The 16,250-nt window shown below is 40.3% G+C and overlaps 1 protein-coding gene across 1 annotated transcript in view; it reads right to left on the reverse strand.

The window, feature by feature from the left end:
* The window catches only part of LOC136845830 (U3 small nucleolar ribonucleoprotein protein MPP10-like), a 28,135-nt gene extending 16,983 nt beyond the window's left edge, over positions 1-11,152 (reverse strand). Inside the window, exons 1-2 of the mRNA XM_067116216.1 lie at positions 10,794-11,152; positions 7,167-7,308 (exon numbers count right to left, since the gene is read on the reverse strand). Of these exons, the coding sequence (XP_066972317.1) occupies positions 7,167-7,308; positions 10,794-10,852 (201 nt within the window). The 5' untranslated portion in view covers positions 10,853-11,152. The remainder of the gene's footprint in view (positions 1-7,166; positions 7,309-10,793) is intronic.
* Positions 11,153-16,250: the final 5,098 nt, after the last annotated feature.

A 16,250-nucleotide genomic window follows, 5' to 3' on the forward strand; every position in this document is an offset into this window, starting at 1 on the left:
TATTTCCTTTATGACTTGCATGAAAAGGTGTGGAAAGCAGAGCACACTTCAGTACATGAAAGAATTCTTGAGTTGTTTTCTCAGCAAGGAATTCCTTACTTTTAAGAAAAGCATATATAATCTCCCCACACCTATACTGTGGTTTCATTTAATACCTTTGTGGAATTCAATAACTGTTGCACAGAATTAATCAGTACTTCAGATTGCCTCATACATTTGCAGAGGAATAAACTTTGTAATGCGTTCATGAAAGGACCTAGAGTAATGTCTAGGAGTCATCTGTCTTGAAAAAAATATAATTACTGGTAATTCAAAAGATTGTAAAATGCATTTTTAAACATCTAACTTACCTGGTAGTTACATATAGCTTAAGTCCCTGACGTCACGGCAGAATTTCAAAAAACTCGCGGCAATCGCGCGATCGGTAGTCAGGTGAACCCCTGTACCAGCGCCCTCTACCCAGGTACCTGGAACCATTCCAACTATTTCTCAGATCCCATTAAGCTTTAAGGTAACATCGATGGAGGTGGGCGGAGCCTGTGTTTTTGCAACTTATTTTGGTGAAGTACAGTAAAACCTTATTTTATCTTAAAAATATTGGATTTTCTTATAACATATCTGACTTCATAGCTGATTGGCAAATTTATGGGGGGGGGATGTCAGCCACATATATTGTTAGAAATCAAAAACATGAATTTTAGTTGTCTGAAGAACTTGAATGGATTGCTGACTCAGAAGAGCCAAGAGTACTGTTTATCACTCTTCTTGATATAACAGGAATAGTTAATTCTTTCCCCTTGATAACTATCCTATTGATCCTTCTCCCGTAGTGGTAGTCTCTGAACCCCTACTGAAACAGGTAAGGACCCAAATTAATGATTTGTTGGCTGCCATTCACCAAAATATAAAATTAAAATCCCTCTCAGAAGACAGGGAAATTAAAAGATTGATAATAAGAGATCTAAACCAACAACATAGTGTTAAATGTTGTTAGTGCAAGTGCAGTGGATTTCCAACTTCAAGGAGAAAATGTTGTGCTCCTAGTCCTAGACCTCTTCCTCCCTCACCAACCCCTGTGAGAAGGAAAGTCGGCCCAGGTACTGGGATTGGCAAGAGGCAGTTTCAGCTACCTGAGCAGTCGTCCCCTCGAGCGTGCAACCTGTTGACGTTTCCCAGGACGCTCACCCTCGCCAAAATGCGAGGTTACAATCTTTTCGTTGCACTGAGAGGTTGCTGCCTGCGTCAACCGGAGGAAGCTCTTATCTCATGTGCTCTCACAGGCGCCAGTTCTCAAGTAACCTCTAGGTTTGACGGGACATGGGCTTCTGAAATAACTTCTCTTAAGACGCCAGGGCAAGGCATTCTTAGAAAGCTGGGACGCCAGGGTTTCTCACAGAACGCCAGGATGTTCTCTTAGAGAAGCCTGCGCCTTTCAATGTCGGAAGTTGAATACGCCAGAACGTCAGGCTCTGAAGCTGGACGCCAAGACAATCTCTCAAGAAAATCCTTCTCCCACGCCAAGATCTGACACCAGGCTCTTAAGGCGCTGAAAGATGATATCGGCCATGAAAGACGCCGCATCTTCCGTTCTTCGCTAAAATCGGAAGAAGAGAAGATAATATCAGCTTTTCTCCTGAGATCCTAAACCAAGAGTTTTTTCCAAGACAATATAAAAGGCCATCAGCTTTTATCAGACTTGAAAAGGCTTATGAAGATATTTTCTTAGTGAAATTTTTCCCAGAGATGCATTTCCTGACTGCTCCTCGTTCCTCGCCTTCTGAACAACTCCTTTAAGAACGTCTAATGGGCAGCATTCCATGCTATTTGTTTGGAACTTTCGGAAGGAGAAACATTGAAAGACAGTAAATTTGTTTTCCTCCTGATTGATGTCGTGAGATGGATAAAGGACTCGGAGATAGTTCCAACGAATCAACTGCACCTTTCTCAGCGGGACTCTGAAGAAAAGGGCCCATCTTTGCTCTTTCCTGGCTAATGGGATCACGTCCAATCAAAATCAGAATTGATTTAGAGAGGTTTTTCCTCTCACCCCTTCTCTCAAGGTTTGGTAAGAGGCCTTTTCATCTTTGGCCCAGAAAACCACGTAAGATTTAAGATCTAAAACAGCAAGAAAAGTCCTACCTACGACTTTCATCGCTGAAAAAGAGTAAGGCTGAGGTTCCTGTGTTTCAGGTATTTCAGCTCTTTCATGGTCGGACCCTCTGATAGAGGTTCCTCAGGGTGGGGTAGATGAATGATCAACTCGAAGAGGGCTCTACACAGGAGAAGAAGAAGGACCTGGAACCATCTCCTGCAGACTGTGGTAGGAGCCGGACTGTCCAGCCTGGTGTTCTAGGCCCCTGAAGTAACAAGACCTTCCTGATACCTTTTGCCAAATGCAAAGACAGTAAAGGCAAAGGCAATCAGCAACAAGTGTCATGATGTTGCAAAGTGAGACCAGACAGAGAGTTCAGGATCCAATTACTGGGGATTCTACATTTTGTTCTGTCTGTTCCCCAAATACTAGGGGACAACCCTAGACGGGATTGCACTCAATTTTTTGCAAACAATAAACAAAGGTCCAGAAACGACAAAATCGGTTCTTAGCTTAAAAGGTCAGACAGCATGACTGGATGGCCTCACTGAACCTCCAGGATAACGTATTTTGACTCGTCCCCATGCACCCATCTCTAAAATTTTCTGAAGTTCTGTCCACAGGGAAAGGTTTTATAGTTTGTCCCTCTCTTTCAGCCTAAACAGACAAGAGTTGACGTCTGGCTCTGGACTGAACTAGAGACCTCTCAAGACCTCTTACCCAATATTGAGGGACATCAGGGATAACACTTCATAGACTACAGATTGTAGCCACAGCAGCAGTGCAGTTCTTTCTTCCTTCCAGCCCCAGGGGTAGCTCTCCTACTAAGAACAAACATAGACAGTTCTATTCAGTCAGGATACCGGGCTGCAAGAGCGTGGCGGACTGTCTGCCTTCTTACATCCTCCTCTTCCTCCTTCGGATTGGTACTTGAATTCCACCAGAACCCTCCTTCGGTCCATTATTGAGATCTTGAGGAAATAATTGAAACCGGATAGTTGAGGCTTCCCAGCCTGTCCCCATAAAGCAGCAGAAGCCCTCATCTTGAGTCTTCACTATAAAATATGCAGCAGACTTTGTCTTCCAGCTGCAGGCGTGACAACCAGGAAAACAGAAGAATGAGCTCATCCACTGGTTGGCTGAGCAAACCTAGACGTCCAGAAGAAAGACGCTGATCATGCTTAGAATGAAGACTCTACTCGCTGGATGATGGTGAAGCCAAGCATCTAGGAGTGAAATACCATGATGACACTCCCCAAATGAACCTGCTGTGATGGTGAGAGGGCGTCAAGGCATTGACTCAGGCAGTCAGGCTTCAGAGATAATGAAGCCAAGGCGTGGAGTCCTCCTCACACGCAAGATGCACTGGCATCCAGCCGCCTAACAAAGAATTGACATCTATTGATAAACAGATAGAAGATTCAGCCGATCCCATCCCAAGAGGTTCTAAACACTTGAGGATGAAGATTCACAGTCAGAAACAAAGAGCTTTTCTGTTTATTGCAAAGACAAAACAAGCCTCAAGAAAAATTCCAGGACTTTATAAAGAGACAGTCATGCATCTTGGCAAAGGAATGGATGAGTCTGTTGGGAACCCTTTCCTCGCTGGAACGGTTTGTCTCCTTTGAGAGGTTAATTCTATGCGCCCGTTAGAAGTTTCATCTCCAATCGGAACTGGGACAAGGAAATAGAACTGGAGTAAAGTGCATCCCCATTTCGGAACCAATAAGACCTTGTTTTGTAGTGGTGAACTTCCCTTCAAGCTCCAGGAGGTCCTTTCTATATTAAGAGGAACCCAGACCTAGTGTTGAAAATCGACTGGAGCGTCGGACTCAGTATGGGGAGCTTTTGAGGGAAATGGGAAAAAGTCTCGGGCTCCTGGACCAGAGAGCAGGAGGATTTAAACATCAATTAGAAGGAATTAACTGCAATCCTTCTAGCTCTCAGGGAGTCTGAACACAGTGGGGAACAAAGAGGTGCAGGTCAACACCGACAACACGGCAGCTTTTGGTTGAACATCAGCAAACAAAGGGGCAGATTTTCCAGGTCTCTTTACGAGACAATAAGAGAATCTCTTCTTGGGCAAAGGAGGAGAATGTAAAACTAGTAACCCAACGTTTATCCAAGGGGGAGAAAATGTGAGGGCGGACATTCTGAGCAGGAAATAAAGTCCTCTCTCAAAAGAATGACGCCATCAGGACTTTGCTTTTTGTGCATGAGATCTTCAGCAGCTCAAACTAAGAGGTTGGAACAACTGGCTCTCCAGTACCAGATCCCAAAGGGGCTATAACAGGAGATGCAGTTCCTGGTGGACTGGTCCAACTTGACAGAAAAAGAGCACCAGCATTTCCTTTTTCAAGATAATACACAGGGTACTGAAAAAATTTGTGTCACATGAGAGGACCTTGGAATGACCCTTGTGGCCCCTTACTAAACGAAACAAGAGATTGGTTCCCAGAAGTACTGGATTGGATGGTGGACAGCCAGAGTAGCCTGACCTCAGAGAGTAGATCTACTCAAACAACCCCACTTGGAAAGATATTACCAAAACCTGACAAGCGCTAAAGTAACTGCTGATTGAAGACTATCGGAAAACTCACAAGAGGAGAAGTTTTTGAGAAGGAGGCAGACACACGCAAATCAAAAAAGGTTATCCACCATTAAGGTATACCAATCCAAGTGGGAGGTATTTAGAGGAAGTGCAAAACAACCATGTGTCCTCTTCCAATATTTCTGTAAGCCAAATTTGTATATAGAGAACTCACCAGCATGGAACCCAAAACGTGGTCCTGAGGAGCTGGATCCTTGCAGGGCATCCCTTTAAAGGACCTCATCTGGGAAAACTCTTTTCTTGGTCAGTTAAAAGAGTCCCCAAAGTTCTCCACGAAAAGAGTTAGTGAGATACATGCTCTCAGCAAGAATATAGATTTTATTCAAGGCAAGGCAATCTGCTCACTGCAACTACGCTTCCTTGCAAAAAAATGAATACTCATCACAACCCTAGCCCAGAACGTTCGAGATTGGAACCTAACGGACATAACAGGGGAGGAGAGAGAGAGTCCTATTCCCGGTGGGGGCTCTAAGGCACTACCTGGATAGGACAAAGGACTTTAGAAGGAATTCAGAAGGGCTTTGGTGCTCAGTCAAAAGCTCTCTGTATAGATGTCGAAGAATGCTCTGTTTTATTTTATCAGACAGTTGATAAAAGAAGCAAATAAGAATGTAGAGAGATAGACTACAAGATTCTGAAAGTAAAGACGCACGAGGTCAGGGCAGTAGCAACCTCTGTAGCTCTTAAACAGAACAGGTCCCTGCAGAGTATCTTGGAGCACGACCTTCTGGAGAAGCAAGTAAGATTTGCCTCTCACTGTCTAAAACAAGTCAGCGACATTAACGAAGATTGCTTACGCTGTGCGAGAGTTTATAGCATCTAATCTCAGTAATGGGAGGGGAATACCCTAGACAATCCCATAAACCAACACGCTTTTTCTTACCTTGGAATTGAGAATTTTTTTATGGTTGTTTGTGAAGACTGGACGCAGTCTTCTGCAATCATTGGGATGAAAGTTCCTTGGTATCCTCCCAGAACAAGGGTATTGAGAGGAGGTCTAGTCACATAGAGGTTATACATCGTTGACAGCCCTAGAGATTTTCAGCCCCTGGGTGGATCGCTGGATCTCTTAAGGAATGCAGACATAATGAGAGGAGTTCATTGAAGTCATCTTCCTTAAGACCAATCCCTATAAAATAATACCTTTTGTTCTTGCTGCTTGGAATGGTTGAAATTTGATGGTTGTTTGAGGGTGAAGATTGAAGCAAGTCTTCCACAATCATTGATTTTAGTCAGATGATCATTTTGTTCCATGGTGACGCCCTGAACAAGGGTATTATAGGTTGTCTGTCACATAGAGGTTGGTACGGTTGGCAGCTCCTAGAGGTCTTCCTCCCCCTGAGTGGATCGCTGGACCTCTTAAGGAATGCAGACATAATGAGGCGGAGTTCATTGAACTCAGCTTCCTTAAAATTCCATAAAACAATCTGGACCTTTGTTCTTACCTTGGAATGGTTGAAATTTTATGGTTGTTTGTGAAGATTGAATGCAGTCTTAACAATCATCAATTTTAGTCAAATGATCATTTTTGTTCCTTGGTGGCGCCCGAACAAGGGTATTATAGGTTGTCTGTCACATAGAGGTTGGTATTTCTCTAAGGGTTGGCAGCTCCTAGAGGTCTTCAGCCCCTGAGTGGATCGCTGGACCTCTTAAGGAAAGCAGACAAAATGAGGGAGTTCATTGAAGTCAGCTTCCTTAATCCAGGTAAGGACCTTAAGTTGGTTTATTAACCTTCAAAGCAAATTCCAACGATGTTGGCTGTCTCTGACCCTCCACCAAAGGTGTCAATCAGCTATATATATAACTACCAGGTAAGTTAGATGTTTAAAAATGATATTTTCATAATAAAATAATTTTTGAACATACTTACCTGGTAGTTATATATAATTAAATTCCCACCCTCCTCCCCTCTAGAGACTAGGGGCATGGAAGATCTGAGGAATAGTTGGAATGGTTCCAGGTACCTGGGTAGAGGGCGCACAGGTGGTTCACCTGACTACCGATCGGCGATTGCCGCGAAAGTTTTGAAATTCTGCCGTGACGTCAGGGACTTAAGCTATATATATAACTACCAGGTAAGTATGTAAAAAAAATTTATTTTATTATGAAAATATCATTTTTCTTGTAAAGTAACTGCATGTCTTATATGGGAGTACTGTATCTTTAAACTGCAAGCCAGTTCCAGTATTGGGACTACCAGCCACTCAACTAGCTGATCCCTCACTTTTCCTCTAGGCACAGGGGCAAATGCAGGGAATATTAGCTATAAGTTAGAAGTCTGTACAGTATATGAAAAATACAATTAAATTTACAAAAAAATTAGTTTGTTCTTACCAAGTGCAAAAAATATTTGTTTTATATGTGAAATTTGCTCATCTTATGTTACATACTCCCATCTTATGTTACATACTCCAACTTCATAAAGAAGGTTAAAGCAAATACAGAATAGTGCCATTTTCTTACCTGCTCTACATCTAAACCTTCTGTATTGAGGCAAGGAAGAGTATCACCTGATACAGGTAAACTGTATTTCACCTCTACATCTTTCACAAAGTTGTACAATTTTCCTGTCTGCTCAGCCCATGAATGAAATTTGTCACTAGGCCTGAAACAAAAGATATATAGACATCAATATCAATAATAATTCAGTTCCAGTGTTATACAGTACACCTATTACAGCCATTCTTAAAAAATGACAAATTTTAATTTTTCCTTGGTATTCATACCAGACCCCTAGCCTATATGTAGGAGTATCCTTCAAAATACTCAAAGTACAAGTTCTACCTTAGCAATCAGTAAGAGTGCAGCAAGATGTCCTCACTAGACAGCAGAAAGGTGAGGGGTATAAGCCTTGCTTTTCCTACTTACTTCCACCATATTACCAGACATGTGGAATGTAGAATAAAGTAAAACTGAGGACTACTACAGTGGCCTGGTTAATGCCAGTTGCTGACCAGAATATTTACCAACTTTTGTTTGTGTTTGTCTTTTGTTTATATTTATATTTATCATCTTTATGCTTCCTCAAGGAGCTGGTACTTAACATGGTGTCCATTTTCCACTTGAAGTGGTAGTTACTGAAACAGAGGGGAGCAGTACTAGTCTTCAGTTTTACCTAGACTAATAAAGGCTCAGTTAGCCTAACAAAGAATTTCTGAAGTAATGGAAATGAATGTCAAATTCTTCAAGTCTATCAAAAGAATGGACGGTAAAACTGCATAACAAATTACGCTTATTTTCCACAAGACATGGCCTACCTAAAAGCATATCAAAGGCCTATCTTAACAGGAATGCATCCCAACCCAACCTTTCCTTAATTTATAAGGTGCGATTGTGACGCTAAAATCTGACGCTTTATTTGCTAGCAAATAACGATGACGTTAATATTAGCTCTGTTTGAGTGACGTCAACAGTCTCACCAGCCATTCAGCTCACTGTTGAACATAAAATATGCCAGATTTCTCCTAATCAAAGGTACAAAAATAGAAAAATTATAAACCTTCCATCACCCTGGGGGCAGGGCAGGCTTTAGTATCCTGAAGTTGAGCAACGGTCGAAGATTTTTTATAAATCTTTGTTTATTTTATGAATTTTGGAGATAATGGCTTTTGATGATGATCTTATTCATTTTCATCAAATACAGTAGTGATATCGAGATAGATAATTACAATGACAGTGATGACAGTAATGTTAGTTTTAAAGTTAGTGTGCATAAGATTGTTAACATACACACACACATACATCCATTCAACCAATTAATAACTGTTGTATATTTTCTGTGCTTTTATAGGTGTTTCTTGAATAGCTAAGAAGTAAGACTGTCATGAAAAAATTTGAAATTGTGAGTGGCTTTTGAAAAAATGTTTTCTTTCCAAAAATATTTTTTTTAAATATAAGTTTTTAAAAGTATCTTATATTTTATTTTTTTATTACTAATCAGCGATACAAGGGGGTAGATTACAGTTTCGTATGCTGGGCCGCCTAACTCATTCTTCCCGACCCCAGATCCCTCCGCCAAGGTAAGTAGTTCTACCTAAACAGCTGACGACCAACGACCCGAAATGCCCCGAGTCCTACCGACCCGACCCGACATGCCCCGAGACCTACCTTGCCCCGCGACCTTCCTCAGTCTCTTCCGGGTTCAAGCCTTGCAAACATGGCTACTTTCGTGTCGTATCCTACCCACGCGGAATTTGCATCTAAGAATCCATTGACCCTCATGGACTTAGGCGTTTTGTGCCACGAAGAGCGTTCGTTGCTCGTTTACTTAATGAAAAGTGGCCTACTTGGCGATTTCAGCGGGACTTGTGGAAAGTGTGGCGAAGGCACCGTCGTCCTGATCAAGCATGGCCAAAGCTTCATTTGGCGATGTAACCTCCAACGATGTCGGAAAATAACATCCATCCGGACTGGCTCATTCTTTTCGGGTTCCCACCTTTCTTTCAAGAGCATTTTGGTGCTGATTCACAGCTGGATCCATGAACTTCCCCAGAAATATGTCCGGATGACTTTGGATATTGGGTCTCCCAATACCTTAGTAGACTGGTTTAATTTCTGCTGGAAGTTTGTATCGATATTTTGATTCAGGACAACTGGAAAATCGGGGGCCAGGACACATCGTGGAAATTGACGAATCCAAATTTGGAAAGAGGAAATTCAACAAAGGCAGACGTGTCGAAGGTTGTTGGGTTCTCGGCGGGATTGACCGTGAAACAAAAGAAACATTCTTTCAAGTTGTACCAGACCGATCCGCAGAAACATTACTTCCAATTTTAATTGAAAACATACACCCAGAATCAACGGTAATTTCAGATTGTTGGAAATCATACCACACTTTAAATCACCATTTCAAAACACACCTTAACATCAATCACACATTACATTTTGTTGATCCCGACGATACAAGCATACACACAAACACAATAGAATCCACATGGCGGGTGTTGAAACGTAATGTTTTGCCTAGAACGGTACCGTAAAAACCATGTATAATTCATATTTTTCTATGTATTGCATTAAAAACGTTACTTAACTAATGTCCCTTGCCCCTTTAAAGCTTTTCTCGAATTAATTAAACGTGCATATCCCTTGAATAGAGCCGTTTCAACACCCGCAAAAATGCGGTCTAATGTCGCTGAAACACAACAATCACGGGATGCAGCCATCCAAACAGATTGGTCAATTACACGAGGTCCTGTTCCCCAGTTCCAGTTGTCCAGATCCATTGAAAGCCAGTGCCCCAGCGCCAAAGCGAAGAAGAATGGAGCCACTGAAACCGGCCAGTACGGATTTCTCAGACGATTCCGACTTGAGTGAGGTATGCGTGCAATTTCGAATAGTTATATATTTACTAATTTCACGGCCCATCTGGGGGTCCGGGGGCGAAGCCCCGGCCCTTGTAAGGGACACGCCGTCCTGTGTTAGGTTAGGTTGGTTTCGTTAGTTTTGGTGGCGACCTAGGTCGGTGGGGTCAGGGGCAAAGCCCCATGCCAGGTTAAGAACACGCCCGACCTAGGTTCGGTTAGGTCGGTTTCGTCAGGTTGCGTCGCCATCTTGTTGTATCCGTCCGCCGGTACCCACTGCCACCTGGTGGTGGGTCTCGGCTACGAAATTGGCAGCCGAAACCCACAGCATACGAAACTGTAACCGCGCCATACAAGGAAATTACAACCATGTATAACATTAGGTGATTAAGTTAAAAATGAGCAAGAAAATATTGGTTCCATTACTGAAGTCGCAAATGCATAATACTACCATCGTCCTTAAGTGGCATCCCCCTAGCATCTCTTGGGTTAACCTACCCTATCTTTGGGTGCTGTGAACTAAACTCCCTCTCAACGTGACATTAGGCAGTAAGACAGGTACACAACTATTCTAAAATAGGCTAGCCAATTATCAAAATACCTACAAGATAAGGCTATTTACCATTCATACTCCACTATATGTTTCAAGGTAAGCTTGCAGTTACTGAAACGTTGACCTGTGGTAGGTTTGTAGCAATAGACAACTGTATGCTAAGCAATGGCCTAAGGCTCCCTAAGTTCGATTGTCTACAGTAGGTCTAAGCAAAGCTGTTCTGGCCTAACTCACCTTAGATATTCTTCATGATTCTTCAAGAGTTCCAGCGTTTTCTTGATCAGGTTCTCCATGTTGCAAAAGCGTCAGCGTCGAAACCTCTCGCCATCAAAATTTATGAGCACGAATTTCGAGCCGTTTCGTCAGGAGGCCAGGAAGACTACGCTAGTCAACACACCTTTGCCAACTCCTTGGACTTCTTATCAAAAAAATTAATGCTCTCGTTTGATCCCACGACCTTTCTTTTTAACTTAAATACATTAGTAAAAGAAAAACGAAAACTGTTCCAGGAATGTTAGCGAATACTGGCACAGGCCGTGGGTTAGTGTATAAACACGTTCCATGCAACCCAGGGTTGTAGTAGTAGTGGTAGTGGTAACAGAAATATTTCTTTGTAACGCCTCCCTAATTTACTTTGTCTACTTATTAATTATTTCAATTTTCAGCCCACCCTGTCGTAGACGATTTGCAGCACGAGCAGAAAAGAAAGACAGTACTTCTAAGGTAATTTAGGGTTAGGTTATGACGTAAGTATCACTAATTCTACTACACTGGTGTAGCAGTCGCTAAATTGTTATGTTTTAGCCTCTTCAATATAAACGAATTTTCACCAGATTTAACTTCTTGTTAATACTATTGAAAAGTCTAATATGTTTAACACTCTTGTGACAGGTTTTTAAAGGTTCTAATTTCCTCTGCAATGTACATTTAAGTTCATCTATCCTATATAACTTAGCGCTATACCTCCGTGTTATAACTGTTGTAATGTGAAAGCCTTTCTCCCTGTGATACCTTGATTTTCCACACTAATCAATTAAGAACGTTAAGACCAACTTAATTACTGCAGGCTTTATACCTAGTTCTACACCAAAGGAGGCCCTCCATTTGTCATTACCATACGTTAGCAGAGACATCTGAAGAGGCATGCGGCGTATTTCATGAGCCTATCAGTTGTCACATCCAAATTATCACAACATTCAGAAAATAAGATAAAGGAGTATTTGATTTGTATTCATTCCTTTCCTTGATGGGTAACCAGCGCAATTCCACAAGGACTCGTGACATTATTTCACATGGCGGTAGACCTTAATCAGTCTTGCAGATCTAATTTAGATTTTTCTTTGGTTGGCAAACCAGCATGCCATAGCAAACTGATTTGCGGTACTCTACCTCACCAGTAGCAGTTGTGAATTAACAACTTAATTTTTTCCTACGTTCAAGCGTCCGATCCAACCTTCATTCAGTTTCAGCTGTTTCATTTTCAGCCATCTCTTAATATCACCCATTACCATAATCAATTTCTCCTCTGTATTTTCTAAATTGCTTAATAACAGGTAGAACTGTGTATTGTTGGCGAAAAGCTTGGTTCCTCAAGTTTCACAAGTGAGGACGGCATTTCTAGACCCAGCACAGTATAGCACAACTACCTGTGCTTAGAATTATCCTTACAGATATAGCTGTTTTAATGACAAAAGAGACTCATGCCCTGAGTGTTCGTCCGAAGACTCCAATTATATCAATAATTTACCTGAAATCACATGCTCCATAAACTTAAATAAAAAGGTCAAATTTGATAACGGTCTGAATAACACCACCATCTCATTTTCAGGGACTATCTTATTTTCAATGTTTAAATTTACAATTTCCAGGAGTAACAGCTGTAACATTTCCCTTCCTAATAACATCTGTCACCGATACTGGATAATTATCACAATACATTAACTTCATCTTATATACAATAGATTTAATTTCATCAACATCGATTTGCGAAACAATATATCTGCTCGAACCTCAGGAAGGGACGATATCTTGTGATCATTTCTCCATAAGAAAACTATTAACTGCATAAATAATTTTATTCTCAAATCAAAGAAGCATTCTGGTAGTTTCTTTAGCTTTTTATTACCGGCTAATTAGCCTAAAACTCAGTAAAGCTTACTCACTTACGGACATTCTTCTTTAACCTCCTATCTACGTCTACAGTAACAAGTAATACAGTCCTCAGACGAACACGCATGAAGATATCACAAATCTAACAGGAGTCAAATTAGTAAGAAATAGGCTAAGCTGCTAACATATAAAGACATCAATTATGAAGAGCTATTTCAGACACTGGTTAGAAAAATGAAGACTACGAAAGAAATGGATTTAGATGTCTAAAACTTAGCCTTAGGAACTATATGTATATTAGTAACTAAGTCAAAGACTACATCAGGAATCATATCAGTCATGGATTAAGATTTGTAACCAAGCAGTGTGTGATGACCAAGAAATGAAATACTCTTGCATACATAGGTTGAGATCGACACCTGTCACATACATCAAGAACCCAATCACACAAGTATAATATGAGAATTCAGCATAGGAAGGAAACAATAAGAATTTAGACGTGTTCACACCAGAAACTGTCAGACATGACCCAAGACACTGAAGGTATTCTGAGGTAAGGGTTACGACATTAAAGGTGTCAGATACGTTAAAGACCACAAAATCACACAGGAATAGACCATGACATCAAGAACTCAGTGATCCATGAGACGAAAAGCTCCCAGCTGAGTCTAGACCTGCTTTTTAAGAGCATATCCAAATTAATGACAAATATCCAAAATATAAGATTGCTTGTGAGTCTATGGGTGTCACGGGTAATAAAGACAGCGAGAAAAGTCGATTCCTTGTTTTCACAGCGCCATCTTTACGGCTGTCGCTGGATTAGGGGTTATAAACTTAGTAACGTATTCCCGTTCAGTGAAGCGTATTTCTTTTTTTGGTATTAAACTACCGAATTGGTATATGGTACAGTGATTCAGCACTAACGGAAATTACCTGTTGTAGTGCTCATATCATCTACCATAGAATTAACTGTTCGTATTTCGTGCTCCAAAGCTCTGGCTATCGATAGAGAGAGAGAGAGAGAGAGAGAGAGAGAGAGAGAGAGAGAGAGAGAGAGAGAGAGAGAGAGAGAGAGAGAGAGGAAAGTTCATACTGTAACAAATTCACATTGTAACAAATAATTTCACTAATCAATTATTTGAAAATCATCAACAAAGATGAGGAAGAGAATGGAGAATCAGGGTTAAAGAAGAATGAATATTGTGTTTGAAACACTTATGATGAGCGATCAAACATATTGATTAGATTTTAGCTTCCTTTGAACTTCCACTCAAAACACACACTTGCTGAGAACAATGCATAAAACTAGTTATAGAGATAAAATAAACATAGACGTATCACCTTTGACACTACACTATTTTCTTGTGTTTATATAGTACTATATTTTAGAACACAATCTGTCATCATCTTTCAAGAGAAGGCAGTTATTCTGAGACAAGAATTATGAGACAGCGCACAGAGAGCAGCGCAGTATGGACGCTCCCTAAAAATCACAGAAAACCAAATCCAGAATGAAGGAAGGACAAGCCGTTCTGAAAAATGTTAGCTAGTGGCAAAGGACATCCTGGTACAGATTTTCACAGTTGCCTTTCTTACGGTCCTGATCTTCTGCAGTGACGAAGTCCGCCATTTCTTGCGGCCTTTCACCGTAAGCATTTACATTTAATGATGTTAAAATTTGAGTTAAAAGGATTTTCTGCCTATGGCACGTATAGTTCCCGAACAAGACTGTTCTTTCGCTGATTGCTAAGCTGCTCCTAGCTAAGATAAGTGAATATTCACTGATAATCAATAGAAGAAATTTATAATTAGAGCGAAATTACTTGAAGGCTTGTAAGTACAGCTGATATGGCAGCATCTGAGCTGCGAAAAATTAGTCTCACTTTACTCTTTTAACAATTTTTAGAAACTCCGTGCCCCTATCATATATAGACCTAAGCTACTTTATTTAATAACTTCCATATAACCTTCAACCTGAACAGTGAACATATTTTCCTAGAACACAAATTCAAAAGTATATCCTTGAAGTTTATTAAATAAAACGTAAGGTTTTAACGTGGAAAGGTCTCTTGTGAGAACGAACAGGCTGTAAACCAAAATAGCTCATCTGACAGACCTGTCCTGACCAATACTTCTGTTTCTGTTACGACTGAAGTAACTTCTTCCTTTAACATGATTCATGAATAGGAACGTGGATTTAATTTGATTAAAATTAAATGGGTTCACATACACGTGGATTTAATTTGACTAAAATTAAATGGGTTCACATACACGTTCACTGGGCATGATAGCAAAGAATAGTATACAATTTTGATCTTATTCCAACTTAAGATCCTACCAGAGGAAATGAAGGAATGAAATGCAATAAGGTAAACTTATTCATATTTAAAGGAACAAATAAAAGGAAGAAAATAAAAAAAAGTGGTCTAACCACAGAGAAGATTTCTAGATTTGTCAGCATTCAATATATAGAAATTTGCAAAATTCGCTGATCATTTGAAAATTACAGGTAAACCGACTGACTAGCTTTCACTGTGTACTCACTAGAGGAAAAGGTTTAAAATGTCTCCGATTAAGCCCAGATCAGAAACAGGCTCTTCAGCTACTTCACATACAGCTCTCATGAGGTATAGTTTTCCGGGTAGCCCTAAAAAAAAAAAGCATAAATCATAAATTAAATGACACATGAGGCAGATATCAAAATCACTCATTTATATTTCTAAAATGAAATTCCAACCGGAAATCACTGAAAACTATATAGTTTACGATTTTGTAAATGGAATACCTTGCATGGTTTACTGAGAATGTGTTAGAATAAGTCGACTTGAATATTTTATCATAATTTAATGAAGAAACAGGTCAAACAACAGCGTTCTTACTCCTCCATTCAGTCTCCTTATGTGATCCTGTATACTACACTCAATGAATCGGGACAGAAACTGAAATTTGTTGCGTTACCTACTTCTCAAGGCAGTTCTGAAGTATGCCGAATCCAGCTCGTCTTTGGGAGTCGACTGATCTTTTCGATATGTTATCTTCAGACTAGTAAAAATTGGTTTCATTCTGGAAGGTGTAATAAGACCCAAAATCACACCTATTGTAAATTTCTCCGCCCGTGCTTGCGTATTTCCCGTGGGAAGAAACTGAAGTTTTGGTCGTTGTTGGCGCCGGTGCGTGGCTATAATTCCCATTGGTCATCATAGGTGGCGATCCTTTCAAGACTAGTCTACCTTAGGGTAGAGCCAGCGTGAATGGAAAGCCTACGTATAGTGAAACCGCTGGTTGAAGATAAAAGATAAAGGTGCGTGGATTTAATTTTTCTCCTTTAGGGGTTGCTTTATTGTGCACACACACACACACACACACATATATATATATATATATATATATATATATATATATATATATATATATATATATATATATATATATGTGTGTGTGTGTGTGTGTGTGTGTGTGTGTGTGTGTAATACACACAAACATATATATATATATATATATATATATATATATATATATATATATACCTCTCGCCTTCATACATTAAATTTTAGACTGAAGCTTGATGTACTTTGTGTCAAC

The sequence above is a fragment of the Macrobrachium rosenbergii genome, chromosome 14 (assembly GCF_040412425.1).
Source record: "Macrobrachium rosenbergii isolate ZJJX-2024 chromosome 14, ASM4041242v1, whole genome shotgun sequence".
Taxonomy (NCBI): Eukaryota; Metazoa; Arthropoda; class Malacostraca; order Decapoda; family Palaemonidae; genus Macrobrachium; species Macrobrachium rosenbergii.